The sequence below is a fragment of the Hemitrygon akajei genome, chromosome 10 (genome assembly GCF_048418815.1).
Source record: "Hemitrygon akajei chromosome 10, sHemAka1.3, whole genome shotgun sequence".
Classification (NCBI taxonomy): domain Eukaryota; kingdom Metazoa; phylum Chordata; class Chondrichthyes; order Myliobatiformes; family Dasyatidae; genus Hemitrygon; species Hemitrygon akajei.
This window is the reverse complement of record NC_133133.1, coordinates 49,639,289-49,667,098: the sequence shown is the minus strand read 5'-3', so window position 1 is coordinate 49,667,098 and position 27,810 is coordinate 49,639,289. Positions and strand designations below refer to the sequence as shown.

General features: G+C 40.7%; 1 protein-coding gene across 3 annotated transcripts; it reads right to left on the bottom strand.

Annotated features, from left to right (window-relative positions):
- Positions 1 to 904: 904 nt before the first annotated feature.
- Positions 905 to 27,203, bottom strand: LOC140734371 (protein eva-1 homolog C). 3 transcript variants are annotated; one of them, XM_073058243.1, is made up of 8 exons: positions 27,064 to 27,203; positions 14,060 to 14,259; positions 13,142 to 13,265; positions 9,222 to 9,374; positions 7,004 to 7,147; positions 6,843 to 6,914; positions 4,622 to 4,714; positions 905 to 2,990 (listed from the first exon to the last, which is right to left on the bottom strand). In XM_073058243.1, exons 1-8 carry the CDS (start codon positions 27,152 to 27,154, stop codon positions 2,623 to 2,625), a joined length of 1,245 nt encoding a protein of 414 aa, XP_072914344.1. In that variant the 5' UTR covers positions 27,155 to 27,203; the 3' UTR covers positions 905 to 2,622. The 3 variants fall into 3 exon arrangements, with proteins under 3 accessions (XP_072914344.1, XP_072914345.1, XP_072914346.1); XM_073058244.1 differs by lacking the exon at positions 4,622 to 4,714; XM_073058245.1 differs by lacking the exons at positions 4,622 to 4,714; positions 6,843 to 6,914.
- Positions 27,204 to 27,810: the final 607 nt, after the last annotated feature.

Sequence of the window (27,810 nt, the reverse complement as noted above, 5' to 3'; positions counted from 1 at the left end):
TTCTAAAATTGTCTTCCAAAATACCAATGATTTTAATAACTGTAAAATCCTGAATTATTCCTAGCCATATATTAATGAAGTCTATAAACTATTTTTAAAGGAAGGAGAAGCCAGTTTATACATTTTGATTCCAATCCAAGCTGGCTGCTCTCCAAGTCCACTATAAAGCTGCACAGTGAAAATGCAGCCAACCTTTCACATTTGAAGAAATCACCAACAGTGAAGCTAGGCTGTGCATCAGGAATTGAAAGAGCAAAGCCATATTTAACGCTGATTTTGTGACTTAAAATCCAAGAAGCAATGAATTACTTAAAACTGATCACATGTATTTGATAGAAAGGAGTATATACTCAAAGTGACTGTATGCTGGAGAAACACTAGCTCTGAGGTCTGGACGAACATAGCCATTATGATCAGGCTAAAGTGCTGATAAAATAAAAATAATGTTTAAAACTGAATTTTTGAAGGGTATTTCAAACTTTGATGTAAACTATGTAATGAAAGACAATATTAAGATATATTGAAAGTCTTTTTCATAAGTATAAATAACAGGGCATATTACCAAAGTGTGACATAAGACTGTGGGCTGAAGATTTAAAATTTATGCACTTTACATTATTCATTGATAAATGTATGCCACAACTTTCAAAGCAAGTAACAGATACTTGAATGCCAGAATTAAGCAAGTTTTAAATGCTAAATGTGCAATGCAGATGCCATGCATTAAAACAAATTCATTAGTCATAAAGAGCTTCAGATTCCTATGCATTTCTGCAACAGATTTCATAATGTGTCACTTTAAACAGAGGCTGATTTTATAGGTAAAATAAATCATAAGCAAAATCAGCAAAACACTACATTCACAATAGTCATGGGGTAAGTATAATCACTTTATTATGTATCTATATCCTACCATTGAAAGGTTATTGGCACATTTAACTAAATCAAGCATTTGTTTGCCTTTACTGGGTTTACCCTCCAAGTAAAAGAAGGTATTTTTTCCAAAAGAATATGATCACCATTTATGGGTTAATATCCAATACCAATTATTCAGGCTATGCTTAAAATACTTCCTATTAGCATCATGATGCCAGTAATTTCATTCATGAAATATCAAAAGCACCTCATGCTGCTTTATCCCAATGCTATACTCCAAAATTTATTTTGGTGAAAGTGACTTCAGCCAAGCACAACTTTCCACATTAATGACTCCTGGCATATATACATTCGAGATGTTGCAAGAGTTGGAATCTGATGCAAACGTTATTAAAGCTGAATTGAATCATTGCAGGTAGTATATTTCTTTTTCAAATTCTCTAATGGGAAACTAGTCAGTGATTTGGGGATAAATGATTATAAAATATAATTTCAGCAAATATGGCAAATGGTTTTCATATCTTTCAGAGTTGTTCTAGTGTGACCAGAAATAAAAAAATAACCAACAGAAAACCACTGTAAACACTCTAGTATAAAGCAGGGCTGTTTTTCCATTTTCCTTCTACTCTTATGAAAGTATCAGGCAAGACGATAAAGGACATGCCAGTCAGAGATAGGTTGGAGTTGGTCATGTGAACAAGGAATTGGTCAAGAACATCTTCAGTCTCTGTTGGCGGTTCTGGTCCAGGTATAAAAATGTTGACAATTAGTGATAGAGAGGTAGGAATAATGTGGCTGTAAAGCACAGCAGACTGGTTGGCCGTTGCCTCTGTTATAAAAGTCCTGGTATGGTTTCTTTTGCTTCTTTTCCCAATACATTCAATCCAAATCTACAGGTAACAGGTTTTTTTGTTGTATCATCCATGGACCATTATCACTCAGTCCATTCCTTTTTTTATTATGCACTTGAGCTTTACTTATCAAATTCAAAGTGAAATTTAATGTCAAAGTTCATATAAGTCACCTTGAGTTTCATTTTCTTACTAGCATTTCCAAGAAAATAAAGAAATACAATAGAATTTATGAAAAACTATAAGTAACGAGATCTGACAACAACCAATACACACATTGTGCATGTAATTAAACAAGTAAATAAATAATACCGAGTTGTAAAGTCCTTTAAAGTGAGTGGAGTGGTTGTGGAGTCAGTTCAGAGTTGAGGTGAGTGAAGTTATCCATGCTGGTTCAGGAGCCAGCGGTTGAAGGGTTATGACTGTTTCTGAAATGGATATTGTGGGACCTAAGGCTCCTGTACCTCCTGTCCAGTAGTAGTAGTAGAGATAAGAGAGCATAGCCTAGATGATGGGAGTCCTTGATGATGGGTACTAATTTTTTGTAGAAGCACTCCTTGTAAATGATGGGAAGGTCTTTCCTGTGATAGACTAGCTGTATCCACCACTTTCTGTAGACTTTTCTGTTCCTGGGCATTGATGTCTCCATACCAGGCCATGATAAAACCAATCAGGAACCTCTCTACTGTGCATCTATAAACGTTTCAGAGGACATGCTGAATCTATGCAAACTTCTAGGAAAGTAGAGGCACTGTTGTGCCTTCGTTATGATCATGAGGACTGGCTCATTGACCTCTGTCTTCTTCCTGCTGTAGTCAATAATCACCTCTTTGATTTTCACTCCACCCTTATCACTCAACACTGCTCTGTTAACACTTGCTGTTCTGACCCTTTTTTACTGATGCTGATTTAGGTTCTGGATCGCATAGGGGCTGGGCTCCTTGTTCAACCACATTTCCTTGTCTTTTTCCTCATTTTGTTCAACTCTGTCTACCATCACTGCTGCCACCTCTGGGCTGAAGATATTATCTGACGTCCAGTACTGTCTGGTCAATTGTCGAAATGAAGTATTGGAAGAGGCATCATCTTCATCGTCTGAGATCCTGGTGTGGCCATTTTCACTTTCTTGGTTGACTTCTGCCTCACTTTGAAGCTTCCTGATGTCATGTCTCAGTAGCATGTGGAACCCAAAAGTGCAGAGGATAAACACTAAGCCGGAACACACACCAGACAAGAAGAATAGGGCTACTTTCTCCGGGAGTCCTGAAGGCAAACAGATTAGACACAAAACTCATCGATCTGGAATCAGAATGATCACCAGTTTCTCAAGCTTCTGAAAAATAAACCATCAAGCAATATGTCATCTAGGGAGATGGTGGAATTTAAATCCATGCCCAAACCTGCACCCCTCTTCCACCTCCCAACATATCGATTTCCCATGGGTATAAATATAAAATTATATAATCCTCAAGCCCAACCTCAATTTGTCTTGCAGCTGTCTCCTGTCTGTTTAAATGGAGGTAGTACAGGTAAAAACCAAAACATTTAAATGAAACAGTTTTATTTCACATTTCCCCCCAACCATTTTTGTTGTCCTCTGCCTGGAAGGAGATGAGATCCTACGACTGCTGTGCTTTTCTAACAGGTGGTGGAAGGGTATCAGGACCAACAGAAAGCTGCCAATCTGCAACTGTAATCTGCAATATTACATTTACACATTCACTTCTTTGTTAACCTTTATTTCAGCCCCTAATCTTCACCCATATCCTTCCAGTATCTCTCTATGTCTTCTGCTTTCCCCTCCACCAAATTTCCACCCCGTAACTTTGGCATTTCCTTCTCTCTACTTCCTTCTACCTATCTATTCACCCTCTCTACTTTCCAGCCTTAGCTTGGTGCTGAAGTTCTCACAGCTCAACAGACAGACAGCATCTCAATCTGTTCAGATGAAACTGGGAATTAAATGTATTCATTCACAAAGTGTGAATATCCCTGGCAATGCCAACCTTGATTATCTATCCCTAATAGCCTCAGAAATGAGGGTGTAATTAAAGGACATCTGTGTCAGTGGGTTGGAGTCACATTTAGGTCAAACCTGCTAAAGATAAGAGTTTCTTCAATGAAGAACATTAGTTAAACAAATGTTAATCAGGTCCTGCACTTAAAAGGAAGCAAGCAGGATCTTTGCAGGATCAAGAATCCCAAAATAACTCTCACTTCCCTCAAATAATAGAGACCAACATTTTATTAATAATTAAGAATTTTGCTTCAAATCTTATAGGATTTAACACAATAACATAGAAAAAAAATGAACATCAAACCAGGTCCAGTGCATTAATAAAAACAACAACACACACAAAATACTGGTGGAACACAGCAGGCCAGGCAGCATCTATAGGGAGAAGCACTGTCAACATTTCACTTCGTCCTGACGAAGGGTCTCGGCCCGAAACGTCGACAGCGCTTCTCCCTATAGATGCTGCCTGGCCTGCTGTGTTCCACCAGCATTTTGTGTGAGTTGTTGTTTGAATTTCCAGCATCTGCAGATTTCCTCGTGTTTGCCCAATGCATTAATACTTGGAATCTTGTTGCTATGATGTCCTCTGAGGTTGTGAGAGTAGGAATTCAAAGAGCAGTAAAATGTGTTCCTATTAAAGTACAATTGAATTAGTTGTTTCAAATGTTAACTTTCATACTGAGACATAACTTTACTGAAACTTTATTATTGTCATTAACTGGAAAACATCAAACCACAAAATGAAAGTAAAAGGCATGTTAACAAGTTAGTGTGAATTGAATCTAAGCTTGTAGATAAATACCACTTACTTAATAATTTGTCTTTTTTAAATTAGAAAGCATTATTAGAGGCAGATTGGCAACATAGAGAAACGTACCCCTAATGTGAGCAAGAGTAGCCAGGGAACTGCTAATAATTGCGACATCTTTGGCGTATAGCATGGACATTCTTGGGCCATTATACCAACCACCTGCAGCAAATAAGGACAAGCTAACTGATGCACCATCAATAACTCTCGGAGACGTGAGTTAAGGTAGGCTTTTATTGGCTGGAAGAAAGCACAAGCAGCAAGCGACCACCACACAACATCCTGGAGACTGAGGGAGGAGCAATGCCTCCAATCGCCTTTATACCGGGGTCTGTGGGAGGAGCCACAGGAGCAGTCAGTGGGGGGGGGGGGGGGGGGCGTGTCCAGACAGGTATATGTAGTTCACCACACTAACCAAGAGTTCTTTCACACCTGACTCAATTTTCCTGTACTATACAATAGTTCTAGGGAGAGCCACGAGCACTTTTAGAGAGAAAATTCAGAAGATGGTGGGATAAAATACATGGGATTATGCTTTCCAAACATTAAACTGGAATTTAGATGTGCAATGTGAAAAGCATGAGAATGAATGGGCTCATTTGTTCTTTAAAGTGGACATTGTTAGCATGAATTTTCAGGTGAGCAACTTTAAAGGCAGTGAACTTGGAGATTGTTTCCAAATGCTGTAAATCTCATCAGTAAATATTTCATTTGTTTTGTTTCCTTAACACAAATGTGTAGACTTTCCAAATATCCAGTAGCATCCACCAGCTTTCCGGGAGGATCATCCAGCAGCAGTGAAGCCCACTTCACCTTAACTCATTGAACAGATTCTCACCTGTGAGCTCCCTCCAGTGTGGAGATGGGAGCTCACAGGGAAATCAGTCATTCAGCGGAGATGCAAGTCAATCATTAGAGGAGGAGAACGAGAATCTGTGAGAATGCTGTAACATACTCTATCCAGGGCCTTGCCTTTAATTCTTCAGAGGTCAAATCATGTCTTGGAAGGCTTCTAATGAGATCAATTGATCTGAAAAGCATAAACCAATCACCAACATGGAAACAACTATCAAAGTTTTGTAAAATTATATAATTTGTTGTTATCTAAACACATATCATTATACTTAAACAGCAGGCTTGTGTATGAATTATGAGGAATGCTCTCTTTCTCAAGTCAATTAGCTAGGTTTCATTAGTGAAATTTTGTATTGAATTACATTGAGCCACAATTACTCTGTGAAACTGTTTTATTAATTGTTAAGTATTGTAACAGAATTAAAGTAATTGCTAGATACATGGTGGTTAGAGGTGAGGAGAGAAATGATGGTCTGGAGAGAGGAATTACCACAGTGACTGGGAAAGTAATGAGCATTAATGGAGGGAGAGAGACGTCATCACACGCAGAAAGGTAGTCAAGGGTAAGAGTCTATCTCTGGGGCAAAATAATCGCTGGCAAGGAATATGATCACAGGTAGACAGGCAATGTCTCCCGGTGAGTTAATCACTGGGCTGGAGAGATGACTGCTGGCAAGATGATGGTTGCTAGGAGAGAATTGCAGATCAGTTACTTGACAAGGAATGTACATGGAAGAAAATAGACATTGACATTTCAGGCTACTTGGCGACGGCCAAATGAGATTGGATTCCCATTTATTCTGTTTTGTTTGTTTCCATTTTCACTTTTGAACACATTTGCTCCTTATTATGTGTACAAGCATCAACTTCCCTATAATTCTCCTCAACACTGAGTGTGCAGACAGATATCCTTAAAGAAACAGAGTCTCTCCTGAGCTTAATCCTGTCGCGATTTGCACTCTACAGCGCTGTGGCCTGAGAACCCTGTCTTCATTTCCCATTGAGAGAACTGGCACTGTGCTCATTGTTGGCAAAGTAAGATCATTTAACTGTGGAATCAAACTTTGGAGCAATGCCTCATGTAAGGAATGAAAATTTCCATCTATTACCAGAATTTTCTCTTTGGAAGAAAGCACCAAGGGAGATATATTCCAGGCTGTTATTTCCCTTTCAGCAACTTCCAATCTATAGCAGATTAAAGTAAACCCCCTTCCCTTGTATTGTCATTCATGAGAGACTGCTAACAGCATTTGATGCCATTTTTTCATATTCTGTCTTCTTTGAGGATAACTAGTTTATTGTTGGATGAATCTTTCATACCTAAGGAAACTTTTGACATAAGCACCATAATGTAAAATAGAAATCTTCAGAAATTGTTTGCAAAACGTTATCTTCAGTCAGTTGTGTAAAATAAAAACAAATGGTGAAATCCTACCATGAGTGTAATCTGATAGCAAGAAGGGTTTTACTGGACCTTGATCAGTCTTGTCAAAGAGTTTCGTCGGAACTGAAATTTAAAGATGTACATGGTTATAGAAATTTGCTATCTTTTAGTCAGTGCTAATAAATTAAGTGGTCAATCTGTGATTTATTTACCACACGTGTATGAGACATTGAGTTGTTTACGGATTCCAGGGATGCAGGGATCACCAAAGTTTGGTACATCAGCGGTGATTGAACAGTTCTGTTTGCCGTGGCACCTTGAGGATACTTGCCTTAGTGTTGTGGGGGATAAGCATTCTGAAAGGAAAGGAAGACATTCATAGCATTATGACATCTCTTTATTTTTGGCCCATTTTCCCACTTCCTTTCTCCTTCTCATCACTCCTCAAGACATTCCACAAGTACCTGCCAAACTCTTCTATTTGGACTGAGCAATTATTCTTCATGTGTGAATCTGGCAGTGCGATATATGCAGGTTGTGTGGTGTTAGAGAGTGCATACAGATTCTAATTCCAACAGCAACTTTAATAGGTCACTGTTTGAAATATTGTTCTTCATTAATTCATTTCTTTTATGATTGTGCAAGACTACACAACCTTAAAACAGTTTGAATTACTGAAGAAGGATATCTTAAACACTATATATAATAATTGATTAGACATTAATTGATTTAAAAAGTGCAGGCCTACCAACTCCTCTGAAACTGTTATCAAGGCTTTGTAAATTTACACAGTTCTCTGTTGATCAAACATAGATCTGAAGCAGCACATTCACATTTGAATCAGGTAGTTTGCTTTCATAATTACCTAGGGATTCAATATTCATCAGTGAAGTAATGTAGTAGTTCTTACTGTAGCATGAATACAGTGTGAACCTACTTTTCAACAGATTTTAACAACATAAACCAAGCCAAAATAAAGATGAAGATGGCCCAGCTAAATCCAGACAAGTGGGTTTTGCAGCACAGTCTAACGGATAATAGTCAGGAAAAAGATTTATTGTTCTCTTTAATTATTCTTTAGCCTTGAATATTGAGTTTATTGTAGTTCCATCCTCCTTCAGGTCCATTGATTCAGTATAAATTTGGGTATCAACCAGTCTAAAAAAAAACATGAACATGGATCTTTTACTTCAAATTAAAACCGGTTAGCCGGATGAAGCAAAAAAGAAAAGGCAAACTTAGAACTATTCAGAATAGTTATTATTACAATAAGTAATATCCCAGACACTGTATAGGAGCAGCTGAAGAAATAGAACCATTCAATGCCTGATAAAGAGATAACAGGACTAACATATGAAGAGAGATGGGGTTAATCAGAAGTACAGTGCCTCGAAAAAGTGTTCAGCCCTCAACCCTTTGTTCAAGTAAATGAGCAATCTTTTTCAACACGTTATATATTCTTTAGAGTTTAGAAGAATGAGAGAGGATCTCATGGATGCCAATAAAATTCCAAAAGAGCTAGACAGATTAGATGTAGAGAAAACGATGGTTAAGTCCAAGACCAAGGCACAGTCCAAGATTAAGGTATAATCCATTTAAGACTAAGATGAGGAGAAATTTATTCTCACAAAGGTTAGTGAGCCTGTGGAATTCTTTACCACAGTATACAGTTAAATATAGTCAGGAAAAAGTTAGATTTGCTTGTTGGGCTAGCAGAGTCAGGGAACATCTGGAGAAAGTTGGAAAAGGCTAATGAATTTGAATGAGCACCCAAGATCCCATTGAATTGCAGAGCAGGCTTGAAGGACTAAATGATCTACTGCTCCTAATTTCCATGTGTCAATGGATTTGCACTATCTGAACAGACAGACTGAATATTTATTTTAGCAGTGCAGAATTAACAGGTTATCTCAGTGGTTATATGCTTGAACAGCTCTCTCATTTTTCCAGAATACTGTCCTCATTCACACACAGCTAGCCTGTTACACTTTGAATATTACTGCAACATTTCACTACTTGTCAGTGAAAGACACTCTGTTTAATTATTGCATTGCCCTGTCATTCCAACAGCAGCTGTGAAATGAAAGAACAAAAAATAATATGGATCTAACTTTTAAAAGCAGCTGAGATTATTATTCGGAGTCATTAACAACAGTGAAAATTGGTGAACCTCTAAATAACGCAATGGCTAAATATAGCCAGTAGATCAGAAGAGTTGCCATTCTCCATGCTATAAGCCTGCTGTGATAACTGGTCTCAGGTAACAGAGCCAAATACTCCTGTTGAATATTCAGTAATTTTTTTCTGGCAGCAAGTGATTATGACAAAACTGGAATGAAATAAAACTAAAATTCTGTAAGTGTTAGAAATCAGAAACAGAAAATGCTGCAAAACAGTTGTTGAATTTGTAGCCTCTGGCTGAAGACTCACCAATATCTGGCATTGTCCTGTTCACTGGGAGGCATTCCATGTTCCCGTGAAGGGCTCGTCCAAAACTTGCAGTGTAAATGACAAGGGTGGTTCGGTTCTTACACTGGAGATGCAATGTCTCATTCTCACATACTAGTTTGTTTTGGTGTCCATCTGAAGTATAAACACACTAAGCAATATTATGGATCTGAAAATGTTCTGTAAATGATCTAAACTCATTTTCATTGGAGTGACAGAAGGAATGAGACTGCCACATTCACTGAAACCATTATGTGAATATTAATCAATCTGCATCTCCAGCTGTTATTACTTAAGGACTTCAATTCACTTCTGGAAACTAACCAAACACACATTTCACTAAACCAATAGAGTTGATCAATTCCTACCAAATCTTTAATATGTGATATTGGAGATCACAGAATGAAATGGTCAAATACTTCACAGGGCACAATTATTAATCTGATCCTGTCTAGTAAATAGCGTGTTCATCTTGTATCTCCAGTACTTACATTGGAAAAGCATGTGAAGTATTAGTCTGATTTTACTAGGGGGTGTGGCAGTTGTTGCTCAAAAGGAGACACTATTGAGTCAGAGTTCTAGACAGAGAGTGCAGTGCAGGACTGAGTTCATGCTGCGACATGGTATGCTCAGCCACGTCGTTACAAGATGTTTCAAAGTGCTTTACTGAAACAGAATGAGGAAGTACCTCCAGTCCTCAGCCACAAATGTTAAATTAGCTGATACTTTGTGAGGAATTGCTGTGTGCAAGATGGTTGCAATGTTTCCTTTGTTACTTCACTTGTTGTAGATGTTAGAGACAGTCAAATCCAAGTCTTTCTTATCTGTACAGAACAGTTCCTCAGCAATAACTGTGTCCAGTCGATTTCAGTGGAGGATAGATTGCATATACCTTGTGAAAGAGTTGAGTTTAACTGCCAAATAACATCATTCCACATCATTCCATAAGATACAGGGCAGAATTAGGCCATTTGGCCCATCGTGTCTGCTCCACCATCTCATCGTGGCTGATTCATATTCTCTCTCAGCACCAATGTCCTGCATTCTCCCCATATCCCTTCATGACCAGTCAAGAATCTATCAACCTCTGTCTATACGTAAAGACTTGGCCTCCACAGCCATCTGTGGCAAAAAATTCCTTCCTATAGTTTCTTTCTATATCCTATGAGGATGAGATTGGCAGTAGTGATGAAGGAGTTGCTGAACATATGTATCTGGACATTGCCAGGGAATTACAATACAGGACTTCTTCCCTGGTTTGTGGAAGACTTGACTTATGGAAACAGTACTTTATATCAATTCTTCCACAACTTTTGAAATATTTTTCAAGATAACAATGAAAATAATAATAAAATATCTTGTGGTATTCATTAACAGTTGAATATAGTTTAACTCTGGATAATATTAGGGTGTATGTTTGATGAGATGAAACAATTATAGGAAGTCGCCCATATTATGGTGGTGCATTTGGACACAGCGGCCAATCCAGGTCCAGTCAAAGGTGTATTTGTTTGCCCTGTATGTCCTTTTAATGGTCGCAAGTCACTGCTGGATACTAAACAGGACAGCTTACAATCAATTCATCAGTTCTACAGACACGCCACTCAGGGACTTGGGCTATATGATGTATTTTTTGTTCTTTGTGAATGTATATTTTCTGAAATTGTAACCATATGTGTTCTTTGTGCTGCACAGTACGTGCAGCAAGCTGTGTGCTGTTGGTACTGTGTTTTGCACCTTGGACCCGAAGGTGCAGTTTCATTTGGCTACATTCAAGTACGATTGCATGATAATTAAACTTGAACTTGAACTTGGAGTGGATGTCAATCAATGTGATCTGGGTAGCTACGAAAAGCATATGTTTCTGACGTGGAAAAATTGGCTTATGAACAGTTCTCAGGAATGCAGCACTTATGTAACCTCACCACTGTCTGCATTAGCTCCGTCTCCCAGGCAACAATGTTACTTCTGGCGCGTATCCTTAATCCCTTATATTTCCCATCTACATGATGTATTCCAATGTATGTTGAAACACAACATATGTGCGCTGATGGCATCCAGCTACAACACAACCATAGGTTTTCTCCCTTCTAAATTGTGAGATTGTTTTAACTGGCACTCAATAACAGACGAGCAGAAGTTTCTGCTGATTAAATTTTAGGTGACCAGCCAAGCCATTTTCTTTACTCCAAATTGCAAATTCTGTTACCCAGCTGCACTGACTCCCGATCCCCTTCTTTGAGTCTGACTGGGACTGGAAAAAATGAAGCTATGGCTCATGGGTCATACAAGACTTACTCTTAGACATGTAATCTGACATGACAGAGATAGTCAGGAGAAGCAGTGAAATGCTGAGTGTTTCAGGACAGATGGAAAAGCATCTGTCAGGTGCTGTTGCTAAGGAGAAACCATGTAGATAGGAAAGTGGAGGAATCCCGCTAGGCCTGGAGAATTGTGGTTAAAACATATGGGGTTTAAATTCCCATATATATCATTTATGCAGCATTTCTTATGATCCCATCTCCTGCTACTTTTATGATGAGAAAAGCCTTTGCAAAACCACCAAATAAAATTTGCTTAAGGTTATCTAAAAAAATAGTACCGTACTTGAAATCTGGATGTCATACTCTTAGCAACAGTTTTTAAAGTGTTATCACAAGCCATATTCCTGTTAATATTTCAATTTATGGCAGCAGAAATCCTCATAAACAGATTTCTTGCTTTCAAATGTTATAAACATGGCTCCAGGCAGGTCTCTCAGTATCTCTCATTCTGAGGTACAGAAAATTGTCAGCAATTCAAAGTAACAGCTAAGGCACTTGGTTATTAGAAGTCTTTAACATGTCAGGCAGTGTTCTTTTGTAGTCTGCTTTCAGACAGACAGAAACACATACAAACAACCCACACATTATGGGAAAGTTCCATTTCAAACAATATGGACTGTACTTTTTCCCGTAACACTAGCAGCATCAACTACACATGTTTATTCTGTTTTGTGGTCTTTTTTTCACTTTTTATGTAAAACAAGTCTGGCAAAGTTTCAAAATTGTAATTATCTGCTAACAATCTAATCCTTGTTAAGAAATTATCTGCCCTAGTTGAGTGTTAATAAAACAGTACTGGTTAACTGTTTAATTTGTAGATACATTACAACGCACTTGGAATGCATTTTGAGCCTTCTCCAGATTCTCATTTGAAAATTTTACATCGTGATATGAACTCTCCCCTTGTTAACTGAAGACATTTTTTTAACATTGCCACTTCTGTCTAGTCTGGTTTATCTTCCATAGCCAATGCAACGTACAGTGTGTAATCCTCTCCATTCTCTCTGTTCTTTTGATGGGGGATGCCAGTTTTACTCATTACACAACAAATTCTAACTGTCTCTTGGTGCATGTTCATGTGTTACTTCGGCTGGAAGAAATTGCCCCAGATTTCATTATTCAGATTCCAACTCAGTATCTACGTTATAGTTTTGTCAACCAGCTCTTCTTACATCTTGTCTGTGTTTTTCTCATTTATTTTCTACAATAGTGAAAGTAGTTGGTCAATAAAACTAACAACAAAGGTAGTTTATTAAAATAGCACCCAAAAGTTTTCACATAGCTACAGACACTTGCCATAGAGCACTTTTAGAGACAGAATTCTTAGAAGTGTGACTGCATTAAGGTAGTAATTATTCATGTTAATTGATGGTACATAATTATATATTTTTATTTAGAGATACAGCACAGTAAGAGACCCTTCCAGCCCAATGAGTCCACACCATCCAATTCCACCCATGTGTCAAATTAACCTGTTAACCCATACGTCCTTGGAATGTGGGAGCTCCCAGAAGAAACCCACACAGTCACGGTGAAATCAGCCGCTCACTAAAGCTCACAAATTGATTAGCCACTCACCAGGTTTGCATTTGAATGAAACAATTAGGTATTTACTGGTCCCAGGACAAGGATCAGGGCCAAAAACACGACTGTTGACTAAAAACTGGCAGGAAGGCAGTTCTTGACACTCATCATAAACTTTCTGTTTAAAACAAAACATACATAACCAACTTTGTAAAAAATATCTACCGGTAGTCACGATGCACTAAGCTACATTTGGAGTGCTATGAATAGATTATTCTCAAGCCCTCTTTCTCCTAAGCTCCTAAGGCAGGCCACACGGGTGAAACATATAAATACATATATTTCCCAGTTAGACTACATTCCCAGAATCCTCAGGAGCATCCTGCACGTACTGCAGTTTCTTAAAACGTTGGCAAAACTCAGGCAGTGCGTAACAAATTCTTTTTAAACATAATAAATCTATCTTGAGTACCAGGGATTATAATGTTTGATGCTAAAACAGTATCAGCTATGATAAGGTACTGACACCATAAAAGGGACACCTCACTGTCCAACATCTGGGACCAAATAAAAGAATAATGGAGATTCAGCCTCTTTTTGCTAAGTCTGCAGGAACAGAAGAACTTTTAAAGAGTACATTAGAGTTACTGTAATAGTTCAAGATGTCCACGACTACAGCCCCACACCCTTGTTCCCACCATATCATCTCCTGGAGAACGACCCAGCATTGGAACTTGTCAAAAATGGACCCAGATATTCTGAGATGTTCAATTGCATTTACTTGCCCAAGTTGAAAGCACAGCTGCAACAAACACATTTAGTCTTTTTGACAAAAGGAGGTTATATTGCAAATTCCCTTCTGCCAGGTAAAAGATATATTTTCAGAGATCCAACTTTACTCAGTGACTGCATTGTGTAATCTGCAAAACTTCTTTTATAATGCACTGTTAACCTGGATAAAAGTTTACGCACGGGTGTGGCTGTGAGGGCAGCACAGTTGGTACTTTCAGCTGACGTATTTCCTGTGCTCCAGCATAGATGTTCACTGGGAACTCGGCGGCCATAGAAGGCAGACAGAACGCTGATGGATGTCTGAGGCGGGCAGCTTATTGAGAACTGAGCCCCGTCACAAGCATGCACTGTGTGGTTTTGCAGAATCTTCAGAAGGTAGCCTAGTTAATACAAACAGATCACTGAAGGATTAAGGGCATGTCTTTTTTGAACCTGGGAAAAGGATGTCATAAATACCGTTTCTTTCACAATATCAGCTTTTAACATAATATGATTCTAATAACTCAGTTTAAATCTGAGTTCCCCAAACTTCATCTAACTGTAACTCTTACATATTTATGCATAAGTTAAACAATTCTATAACTTTGAACAATTCTGTATCCTTTATAAACTGCTATATGGTGGTTTATAGCTATTACTGTGAAGTCCTTTATTTAACAGGATAGGATTATTAAGCAACAGCTTTTACAAAACAAATGCATGAATTTAAACTGAATATGAACTGAATTAGTGTACCGTTGAACCAGACCTTGAACTTTGAATTCCTAATGACTTGATTATGTATTATGACTTGTAGAATGCTGATATTTTTGGATCAACATGGTATGAAAATAATTTATATGGTTTCAGAACACATTCATATTCCTCCTGTTGAAGCTGGCAGGCCATCAGGGAAAGCTGTCATCCGGTGCCGTGCAATGTTTGTCTTTCATACCCCGAGCAGCTGCAGTAGCCACGTGATGTTCATCAGAAAAATGACTCTACTGTACCAGTCACAAACATGAGAAAGTCTGCAGATGCTGGAAATCCAAAGCAACACACACAAAGTGCTGGAGGAGCTCAGCAGGTCAGGCAGCATCTATAGGAAAGAATAAACAGTCGATGTTTCGGGCTGGGACTCGTCTTCAGGACTTGATCATGGGTCCTGAAGAAGGGTCTCAGCCCAGAATATTGACAGTTTACTCTTTTCCATAGCTGCTGTCTGGACTGCTGAGTTCCTGCAGCATTCTGTGTGTGTCACCACAGTACCAATCACCTGGATACAATGGACATTTGTGTCCTCTGCCTCTAGTGTGAGCTACTGATGGACAGCTAGTAGCAGTCTTGTATTTATTGATGCATTCATTTTCTTTTTAATTTCCATCTGACTCACCGATCTCCCAAAAGTACTGAGTCTATTATCATTATAAATGATTGAGATGTTAATATAAGAACATCTACACTGTGTCTGTCTCATGTGTAAATCCATTTACTAATTCTGTTCCCAAATCCTTTAATGTACTTTTTCAGATATTATTGAATGAATTTCCATGGCTTTAATTTTTCTATATTCCATTCAGGTTTCACACCTGAAATCCCTTCTGGATCTGTCCCACACCCAGTCCACATTTCCAGTAATACATGGCCAACCTCACGACTACACAGTGCCATGGAGAACAAGCCAGCAGATAATGAGAATGAGTACAATAATGAGGATTTGTACCGATGAGTGATCTAGATGTTGTAGCATCCAGATTTATGAATAATAAGATCACAGATTGTCAGAATTTTACTATGGGTGGATTTTTATTAATTATTTATTTTGTTTATGAAGTATACCCAGTGTATAACCTGCTCTTGTGCTTACTTCTCTTATGTAGCTGATTTTGATGAAGTTTTGGGCAATGATGATCCTGAGATATTGATCCTGGACATCTTGGCATTTGCTAAAGCAGTTGGCAAGACTATCTTGCAGCGGATAGTCATTCCCTGACACCTCTGTGGTTTGACTGTTACACGTCATAGGACCATAAGACAAAGGAGCAGAAGTCAGCCATTTGGCCCTTCGAGTCTGCTCCACCATTTTATCATGAGCTCATCCAATCTCCCCTTTAGTCCCATTCCCCCGCCTTCTCACCATAACTGGGAGTTCATGTTGGAATGTTGTGTAAGTCTTGAGATGTGTCAGCCAGTACAGCTTCGTTACTCAAACTACCTGCGTCTCAATATCACCAAGACCAAGGAGATGGTGGTGGACTTTAGGAGATCTAGGCCTCATATGGAGCCAGTGATCATTAATGGAGAATGTGTGGAGCAGGTTAAGACCTACAAGTATCTGGGAGTACAGTTAGACGAGAAGCTAGACTGGACTGCCAACACAGATGCCTTGTGCAGGAAGGCACAGAGTCGACTGTACTTCCTTAGAAGGTTGGCGTCATTCAATGTCTGTAGTGAGATGCTGAAGATGTTCTATAGGTCAGTTGTGGAGAGCGCCCTCTTCTTTGTGGTGGCGTGTTGGGGAGGAAGCATTAAGAAGAGGGACGCCTCACGTCTTAATAAGCTGGTAAGGAAGGCGGGCTCTGTCGTGGGCAAAGTACTGGAGAGTTTAACATCTGTAGCTGAGCGAAAGGCGCTGAGTAGGCTATGGTCAATTATGGAAAACTCTGAACATCCTCTACATAGCACCATCCAGAGACAGAGAAGCAGTTTCAGCGACAGGTTACTATTGATGCAATGCTCCTCAGACAGGATGAAGAGGTCAATACTCCCCAATGCCATTAGGCTTTACAATTCAACCGCCAGGACTTAAGAACTTTTTAAAAGCTATTATTAATGCTTTTTGAGATAGTGATTTAGATGCATATCATATTTTTTACTGAGTTAAGTATTGTATGTAATTAGTTTTGCTACAACAAGTGTATGGGACATTGGAAAAAAAGTTGAATTTCCCCATGGGGATGAATAAAGTATCTATCTATCTATCTATCTATCAGATGAGATGCAATGGGAATTGCATGTGCCTGTTTGTCCACCCTTTCTACTGACCTTATACTGTGAGGAAGGTAAGCTGTAAACGGCTGGGTCTAGAACACTGCCCTAAGGAACTCTAGAAGTGGTGAGGTCCTGAAGCTGGGATGATTAACCTCTAACCACCACAACAGCCTCCTCAGTGCAAACCACTGGAGTATTTATCCTTAACGCCCATTTTACTTCAGTTTTATCGGGACCTTTCAAAGCTATATTTGGGTAAAATCTGCCTGGGCACCAAGGGCAGTCACCCTCCCCTCACCTTTAGAATTCAGCTCTTTGGTCCATGAGATGCTGACAATATCTGAACTGGCCATGATGAACAAATTAATAGCATATTTGATGACACCTTTAACCACTTTGTTGATGATTGGCTATAGGCCAATTGTGCAGTAATTGGCCAGATTGGATTTATCCTGTTTTTAGTGAAAGATCATGACTGGTCATTGTCCACATTATTGGATAATTATCAGTGCCATCGGAGTACTGGAGTAGCTCAACTGAAGATACAGCTAGTTCCAGAAAGCAGCTCTTCTGTACTACATCTTGGATGTTGTCTAGTCCCCAACGCTTCGATGCATCCAGAGCTCTCAGAATTTTCTTGCTATTTTGTGGAAGGAACTGTTTTTGTGATGATGGTGATCTCAGATGGGATGTGACAATCATCCATTTCACACTTGTAGCTGAACTTGACTGTGAATACTTCAGCCTTGACTTCAGCACAAAGTGCTGAAACCTGTCATCAATCATGACATAATGTGACAGTCCTACACATGATTTGTTAGTTGTTTGAATCTCTTGGTTCAGTCAAATTATCTTATACATTCACTCACTTACTTCACTATCTCCCTGTACAAGACCCAGTCTAGTACCTGTGTCCTTCAGGATTCATTCAGTAGAGTTATGGTAGAGTAATCAAAACATTCTTGATGATGGGCATAGAAATGTTCTCCTCAAAATACATTCTGTACCCTTAATACTTACAAAGCTCCTGCAATGTGTTCTTCAACATATGAGAACACTGATTCTAACTGAGACAGTGGATTGTAAACAGAACAGGTAATTTTCCATATGAGAACACTGATTCTAACTGAGACAGTGGATTGTAAACAGAACAGGTAATTTTCCATATTTTTGACTGATGACTTGAGACTTCCTGGGGTCTGGAGCCAATTTTTGAGGCTACTTCCTCCTGCCTGTATACCACTGTGCTGGTGTCTTTGGTGGGCCTTCCCTGTCAGTGGGACAATAATCAACAATCCCAGGGATTCTGATGGAGAGCACAAGAAATAGGAGAAGGAGTAGGCCATCTGACCCATTGAACCTGCTCTGCCATTCAATAAGATCATGGCCATAGACTCATCTCCTCCTACCTGCCTGCCTTTTCTCCATAACCCTTAATCCCCCTCCTATGCAAAAATCTATCAAACCTTGACTTAAATATACTTACTGATGTAGCCTCCACTGCTTCATTGGACAGAGAATTCCACATATTCATCGCCCTCTGGAAAAAGCAGTTCCTCCTCATCTCTGTTCTAAATCTACTACCCTGAATCTTGAGGCTATGACCCTTCTTCTAGTATCACCTACCAGTGGAAACAACTTTCTACCTCTATCTTATCTAACCCTCTCATAATTGTATATGTTTCTATAATATCTCCTCTCATTCTTTTGAATTCCAGTGAGTACAGTCCCAAGTGACTCAATTTCTCCTTGTAGTCTAACTCTCTCATCTCTGGAATCAACCTGGTGAGCCTCCTCTGCACCTGCTCCAGAGCCAGTATATCCTTCCTCAAGTAAGGAGACCAGAACTGCACACGGTACTCCAGATGCAGCCTCACCAATACCTTGTACAGTTGCAGCATAACCTCACCACTCTTAAGTTCAATCCCTCCAGTGATGAAGGCCAACACTCCATTTGCCTTCCCGATAGCCTGCTACACCTGGAAACCAACCTTTTGAGATTCATGCACAAGCGCTCCCAAGGAATATGGCACATTGTCTGTAAGGTGTGGTTCTGGGAGTATGACTATGTGGCAGCTGCAATTACCAGCCACACCATCAATCAGGCATATTAAAGTGTCCTGTAACCAACCATCCTCCTGATAATCTGGCAATCGACTGAGCAGTTGTATTAACACCAGCCCAAGTAGATGGGGCTGGATAATTGAATTGTGCCATTCTGCTACAGCCAGAGGGGTGTTCTCTGGATCTGCTTCATTTATACCGTATCTTTTTAAGGAGAGGAATGTTTGCTCTCCCCTGCAATTTACTATGGACTGGCCAGCATTGAATATAAACTCGCAGTCAGGAGATGAGTGGTGTCACTTGGTTTGAGGAGTATTTATTATGTTGTTGTAACCAAGTTCTCGTCAAGTTTGGACTCTAGAACAGTTCTGTTGCATTTGTAAATATTTTGGGTAAATAAAACCCCAATTTTTTTTCACCTTTACCTGCTCTCCCAGTTTTATGCTTACCCTAGTCCTTCACACTAATCTATGGGATAACACTTCCAAACTGGCTAATAGACACTTGAGGTTAGAAGATGCGACTTTACAAAGCTATACTGGGAATAACTTTGCTGTGTCTAAGTTCATTGCCCAGGTCAATGCTAGGTGCTCCATTTGGGTTCATCTTGTATTATTTATAACATAAATTCAGAGACAGTAAAGAATCAATGAGCACTGTGGGTCTGGATTCACATTTAACCCTAACTATGAAAAGCTGATTTGTCTGCTTATGTGAAAAACATACTGTGATAGAGCTGGGCTTTTAAGACAATCTTTGTCATTGTTGCTATGGCTAGTTTTAAATTTTAGAACATAGAACAGTACAGCACAGTACCGGCCCATTGGCCCACAATGTTGTGCCGACCCTCAAACCCTGCCTCCCATATAACCCCCCACCTTAAATTCCTCCATATACCTGTCTCACAGTCTCTTAAACTTCACTAGTGTATCTACCTCCACCACTGACTCAGGCAGTGCATTCCATGCACCAACCACTCTGAGTGAAAAACCTTCCTCTAATATCCCCCTTGAACTTCCCTCCCCTTACCTTAAAGCCATGTCCTCTTGTACTGAGCAGTGGTGCCCTGGAGAAGAGGTGCTGGCTGTCCACTCTGTCTATTCCTCTTAATATCTTGTACACCTCTATCATGTCTCCTTTCATCCTCCTTCTCTCCAAAGAGTAAAGCCCTAGCTCCCTTAATCTCTGATCATAATCCATACTCTCTAAACCAGGCAGCATCCTGGGAAATCTCCTCTGTACCTTTTCCAATGCTTCCACATCCTTCCTATACTGAGGTGACCAGAACTGGACACAGTACTCCAAATGTGGCCTAATTAGAGTTTTATAGAGCTGCATCAGTACATCGCGTCTCTTGAACGCTATCCCTCAACTTATGAAAGCTAACACCCCATAAGCTTTCTTAACTACCCTATCTACCTGTGAGGCAACTTTCAGGGATCTGTGGACATGTTCCCCCAGATCCCTCTGCTCCTCCACACTACCAGGTATCCTGCCATTAACTTTATAATCTGCCTTGGAGTTTGTCCTTCCAAAGTGTACCACCTCACACTTCTCCGGGTTGAACTCCATCTGCCACTCCTCAGCCCACTTCTGCATCCTATCAATGTCTCTCTGCAATCTTTGACAATCTTCTACACTATCTACAACACCACCAACCTTTGTGTCGTCTGCAAACTTGCCAACCCACCCTTCTAACCCCACAACAACACACACAAAATGCTGGTGGAACACAGCAGGCCAGGCAGCATCTATAGGGAGAAGTGCTGTCGACGTTTCGGGCCAAGACCCTTCGTCAGGACAAAGTGACGTGAGTCCTGACGAAGGGTCTCAGCCCGAAACGTCGACAGCGTTTCTCCCTATAGATGCTGCCTGGCCTGTTGTGTTCCACCAGCATTTTGTGTGTGTTGTTTGAATTTCCAGCATCTGCAGATTTCCTCGTGTTTGCTCTTCTAACCCCACATCCAGGTCGTTAATAAAAATCACAAAAAGTAGAGGTCCCAGAACAGATCCTTGTGGGACACCACTAGTCACAACCCTCCAATCTGAATGTACTCCCTCCACCACGACCCTCTGCCTTCTACAGGCAAGCCAATTCTGAATCCACCTGGCCAAACTTCCCTGGATCCCATGCCTTCTGACTTTCTGAATAAGCCTACCGTGTGGAACCTTGTCAAATGCCTTACTAAAATTCATGTAGATCACATCCCCACTGCACTACCCTCATCTATATGCCTGGTTACCTCCTCAAAGAACTCTATCAGGCTTGTTAGGCACGATCTGCCCTTCACAAAACCATGCTGACTGTCCCTGATCAGACCATGATTCTCTAAATGCCCATAGATCCTATCTCTAAGAATCTTTTCCAACAGCTTTCCCACCACAGACGTAAGGCTCACTGGTCTATAATTACCTGGACTATCCCTACTACCTTTTTTGAACAAGGGGACAACATTCGCCTCTCTCCAATCCTCTGGTACTATTCCTGTGGACAACGAGGACATAAAGGTCCTAGCCAGAGGTTCAGCAATCTCTTCCCTTGCCTCGTGGAGTAGCCTGGGGAATATTCCATCAGGCCCCGGGGACTTATCCATCCTAATGTATTCTAACAACTCCAACACCTCCTCTCTCTTAATATCAACATGCACAGAACATCAACCTCACTCATATTGTCCTCACCATCATCAAGTTCCCTCTCAGTGGTGAATACCGAAGAGAAGTATTCATTGAGGACCTCGCTCAGTTCCACAGCCTCCAGGCACATCTTTCCACTTTTATCTCTAATCGGTCCTACCTTCACTCCTGTCATCCTTTTGTTCTTCACATAATTGAAGAATGCCTTGGGGTTTTCCTTTACCCTACTTGCCAAGGCCTTCTCATGCCCCCTTCTTGTTCTTCTCAGCCCCTTCTTAAGCTCCTTTCTTGCTACCCTATATTCCTCAATAGACCCATCTGATCCTTGCTTCCTAAACCTCATGTATGCTGCCTTCTTCCACCTGACTAGATTTTCCACTTCACTTGTCACCCATGGTTCCTTCACCCTACCATTCTTTATCTTCCTCACCGGGACAAATTTATCCCTAACATCCTGCAAGAGATCCTTAAACATCAACCACATGTCTATAGTACATTTCCCTGCAAAAACATCATCCCAATTCACACCCACAAGTTCTAGCCTTATAGCCTCATAATTTGCCCTTCCCCAATTAAAAATTTTCCTGTCCTCTCTGATTCTATCCTTTTCCATGATAATGTTAAAGGCCAGGGAGCGGTGGTCACTGTCCCCCAGATGCTCACCCACTGACAGATCTGTGACCTGACCCGGTTTGTTACCTAATACGAGATCTAGTATGGCATTCCCCCTAGTCGGTCTGTCAACATACTGTGACAGGAATCCATCCTGGACACACTTAACAAACTCTGTCCCATCTAAACCCTTGGAACTAATCAAGTGCCAATCAATATTAGGGAAGTTAAAGTCACCCATGATAACAACCTGTTATTTTTGCACCTTTCCAAAATCTGCCTCCCAATCTGCTCCTCGGTATCTCTGCTGCTACCAGGGGACCTATAGAATACCCTCAGTAGAGTAACTGCTCCCTTCCTGTTCCTGACTTCCACCCATACTGACTCAAAAGGGGATTCTGCTACATTACCCACCCTTTCTGCAGCTGTAATAGTATCCCTGACCAGTAATGCCACCCCTCCTCCCCTTTTCTCCCCCCTCTCTGTCCCTTTTAAAGCACTGAAATCCAGGAATATTGAGAATCCATTCCTGCCCTGGTGCCAGCCAAGTCTCCATAATGGCTACTACACCATAATTCCATGTATGTATCCAAGCTCTCAGTTCATCACCTTTGTTCCTGATGCTTCTTGCATTGAAGTACACACACTTTAGCCCTTCTACCTTACTACCTTTACACCCTTTATTCTGCTTCTCTTTCCTCAAAGCCTCTCTATATGTTAGGTCTGGCTTTACTCCATGCACTTCTTTCACTGCTCTATCGCTCCAGTCCCATCCCCCTTGCAAATTAGTTTAAACCCTCCTGAACCATGCTAGCAAACCTACCAGCAAGGATATTGCTCCCCCTCGAGTTCGGGTGCAACCCATCCAATCTGTACAGGTCCCACCTTCCCCAGAAGAGATCCCAATGATCCAAAAATCTAAAACCCTGACCCCTGCACCAACTCCTCAGCCACGCATTCAACTGCCAGCTCCTCCAATTCTTACCATCACTATCACGTAGCACTGGCAGCAATCCTGAGAACGCCACCCTTGAGGTCCTGTTCTTCAGCCTTCTGCCTAGTTCCCGAAACTCACACTTCAGGACCTCATCCCTCTTCCTGCCTATGTCGTTGGTCCCAACATGTATCACAACTTCTGGTTGCTTTCCATCTTGTACCAGGATGTCATGCACCCGGTCAGAGACATCCCGGACCCTGGCACCCGGGAGGCAACAAACCATGCGGGTTTCCTTCTCACGTCCACAAAATCTCCTGTCAGCTCCCCTGACTATAGAGTCTCCAATGACGACAGCTCTGCTCTTCTCCGTCCCATCCTTCTGTACCACAGGGTCAGACTCAGTGCCAGAGGCCCTGCCACCGTGGCTCACACCTGGTCAGTCGTCCTCACCAACAGCATCCAGGACGGTAAACTTATTATTCAGCGGAGTGGCTACAGGGGTGCTCTGCACTACCTGTCTACTCACATTCGCTTTCCCCCCCTCGGACTGTCACCCAACGACCTGCTTCCAGCAGCCTAGGTGTGACTACCTCCCTGTAGCTCTCATCTATGACTGCCTCATTCTCCTTATGAGTCGAAGGTCATCCAGCTGCTGCTCCAGATTCCTCACACGTTCTTCCAGATCGCCCAGCCGCAAGCACTTCTGGCAGATGTGACTCTGCAGGAGAGGGGAGTTCCCCCAAGACTGCCACATCTCACAGGAGAGGCACATCACCGTCTCAGGAGGCATTGCAAAGACTAACTGGGAAAAAGCTCGTCCTCCGCCTCTTCTCGTCGAAGCCTCTCGAGTCAAAGCCTCAAATCTCCACTCCTTCACTGGCCCACTCACTCACTGGCTGCTTTCCACATATATAATTTTAATATTATTAAGCTAATTTAAAGTTCACTTCTGCCCTGGTAGAATTTGAACTCACACCTCTGGCTTAATCCATGACTGGATTTAATGTGCAATATGAGTGGACGTATTTTCTGTGGTTAGATGATTCACTTTTCCAGATTCATTGATAGGAGTACTGAAGTATCTAACCAGAGAAAGTAGTACCTCCCACATATTAATTCAATTTTTAAAGATGTCATTTTGAAGGGAATATGCAGCACTTTATCTTTATGTCACGAACATCCACAAAATCATTTTTGACAAGTTTCAGCACTTTGTGTAAAGGCAAGGCTGAAGTAACTGGAGTGAGGCATTAGTCATGCACCGTTCAGAAACATGATAGTGGAGGGGAAGAAACTGTTCCTAAAATGTTTAGTGTGTGTCTTCAGGCCCCTGTACCTCATCCCTGACTGTAGTAATGAAAGAGGGCACGCCCGAGATGGTAAGAGCTCTTAACAATGGATGCTGCCTTCTTGAGGAATCGCCTTTTCAAGATGTTCCCGATGATGGGCAGGAGGGGGCGAGAGGGCTAGTGCCCATGATGGAGCTAGCTGAGTTAATAACCTTCTGCAACTTTTTCTGAATATGTGCATTGCCATCTCCATTCTAGATGGTGATGCAACAAATCAGACTGCTCTACACAATAAGTCTGCAGAAATTTGCTAGTCTCAGGTGACATACCAAATCTCCTCACACGGCTTATGAATGGCTTGGGCACACATATAACCATATAACAATTACAGCAGGGAACCAGGCCATCTCGGCCCTTCTAGTCCGTGCCGAATGCTTACTCACACCTAGTCCCACTGACCTGCACCCAGCCCATAACCCTCCGTTCCTTTCCTGTCCATATACCCATCCAATTTTTTTTTAAATGACAAAATCGAACCTGCCTCTACCACTTCTACTGGAAGCTTGTTCCGCACAGCTACCACCCTCTGAGCAAAGAAGTTCCCCCTCGTGTTACCCCTAAACTTTTGTCCCTAAACTCTCAACTCATGTCCGCTTGTTTGAATCTCCCCTACTCTCAATGGAAAAAGCCTATCCATGTCAACTCTATCTATCCCCCTCATAATTTTAAATACCTCTATCAAGTCCTCCCTCAACCTTCTACGCTCCAAAGAATGAAGACCTAACTTGTTCAACCTTTTCCTGTAACTTAGGTGCTGAAACCCAGGTAACATTCTAGTAAGTCTTCTCAGTACTCTCTCTATTTTGTTGACATCTTTCCTATAATTCGGTGACCAGAACTGTACACAATACTCCAAATTCGGCCTTACCAATGCCTTGTACAATTTTAACATTACATCCCAACTCCTATATTCAATGCTCTGATTTATAAAGGCCAGCATACCAAAAGCTTTCTTCACCACCCTATCCACATGAGATTCCACCTTTAGGGAACTATGCACCATTATTCCTAGATCACTCTGCTCTACTGTATTCCTCAATGCCCTACCGTTTACCATGTTTGTCCTATTTTCATTATTCCTACCAAAATGTACCACCTCACACTTATCAGCATTAAACTCCATCTACTATCTTTCAGCACACTCTTCAAACTGGCCTAAATCTCTCTGCAAGCTTTGAAAACCTACTTCATTATCCACAACGCCACCTATCTTAGTATCATCTGCATACTTACTAATCCAATTTACCACCCCATCATCCAGATCATTAATGTATATGACAAACAACATTGGACCCAATACAGATTCCTGAGGCACACCACTAGTCATCAGCCTCCAAACTAACAAACAGTTATCCACCACTACTCTCTGGCATCTCCCATCTAGCCACTGTTGAATCCATTTCACTACTTCAATATTAATACCTAATGATTGAACTTTCCTAACTAACCTTCCATGTGGAACCTTGTCAAAGGCCTTACTGAAGTCCATATAGACAACATCCACTGCTTTACCCTCGTCAACTTTCCTAGTAACCTCTTCAAAAAATTCAATAAGATTTGTCAAACATGATCTTCCACGCACAAATCCATGTTGACTGCTGCTAATCAGACCCTGTCTATCCAGATAATTATATATACCATCTCTAAGAATACTTTCCATTAATTTACCCACCACTGACATCAAACTTACAAGCGGATAATTGCTAGGTTTACTCTTAGAACGCTTTTTAAACAATGGAACCACTTGAGCAATACGCCAATCCTCCAGCACCATCCCCATTTCTAATGACATTTGAAATATTTCTGTCAGAGCAAGTGAACAACTTCAGACTCGGTGCATGTTTTCTCAAATATGAAACACACCCAGTTCACACCAAATGATGTATCACAACATTTGGTGCTAATTTAAGAACTGTAGAAAATGAGTATTTGAGGCAATTAATATTCAATATGATGTAACACATCTCTTAAAGGAATACATCTAAGACTCGTCGAGGTGAATTATTGAACTTGTGGAAGAATGTCACCAGAACAATACTGAACTTCCCATATTAATCTCAATGACATGCACAGAAGGCACACCCACCCTTGTACCCTCTACCACCCACACCGCTTTGTTGACTGGTAAGCACATTAAACAAAGGTACTTGTGACCAAATGTTTGCTTAAGGTGCCTCTCCAAAAGTGGTGACATTTAGATTTGTACATATCTTCCAGTTATGGTATTCCAAGGATTGGAAAGTAACCCCAAAGTTGATCAGAATATTTTAGATGAATGCTTTCAGCTCCCTTAAAGGCACGGAATCCAGTGCCTTAATAACAAACTGTAAAATAGTTGAAACAGCAGATTCTATCAGCAGCAGTCAACCATTTCATGAGAAGTCTGGGAATCCAGACACTGACCTGGAACATTTCCTTTTCATCCATGAACTGAACTCACCTTTAGGGAAGTACTTGATTTGCATTCACAATCTCTTTAACCATATAATTGTCTTCCACAGTCCCTCTGAGAAATCCTTTTTCAAGGCTGCAGTAAAGCTACTTACAGTGTAAAAGCTACAGGGAACTCTCTACAATCAGACATAATTCTCACAAGGAATTTGCAAGGAGGAACTTACCGGAGAAATCTGGAGCAGCTTCAAACTGAGCCCAAAGGTAAAACCAAATCACGGTGGCAAATGCAAGTACAAACTTCTGAAATGCAATCATTTTGAAGACTTGATAAGACGTACAAGAGCTGATAAACTTTCATTCTGACTAGTGAGCGATCATTTTTTTTGAAGTATCTCTTGGTGTCAGGCTCCAAGTGGCTGTGATGTGATTATGGGTGAATTGATGAGTTGGCAGCTTTCTTTAGCAAGGACTATGTATGGGCTGGTACACTGGATTCAACGCTGACTTTGTTTGATATTAGATAATGGCAGCTCTTTAAAAACAATGTCACAATGCACTTGTGCAAACACATTCAATACAACGCTTTCGTGAATGCATGTCTTATTGGAAATATTACAATGGATAAAGGGCGATCCTTACTTGCGCTTCTTGTCTGAGCTTTTGACTGTCTGAAAATGAGCATTAGCAGACCACTTAATCACAACAGTAACAGTGGAACTTTGCCACCATCCACACCTTCCACTATGAGCACACCCTCCCCTTCTATGTTCACATGGATTTTTTTGACATCTATAACAGTAGCTGTTTCATTGTGGCAGCACCAGAGGAGTTAATGAATAGCTTGGAGCTCTTGAGTATACAAGAACCACGACTTCTTGTGAGTTAATTTTTCCTTTTGTTGCATTTTCTGCTCATATTTGAGACTGTAATTGTGACAGAGTTAAAGCTTTCTGATTATATTGTAGGTGATC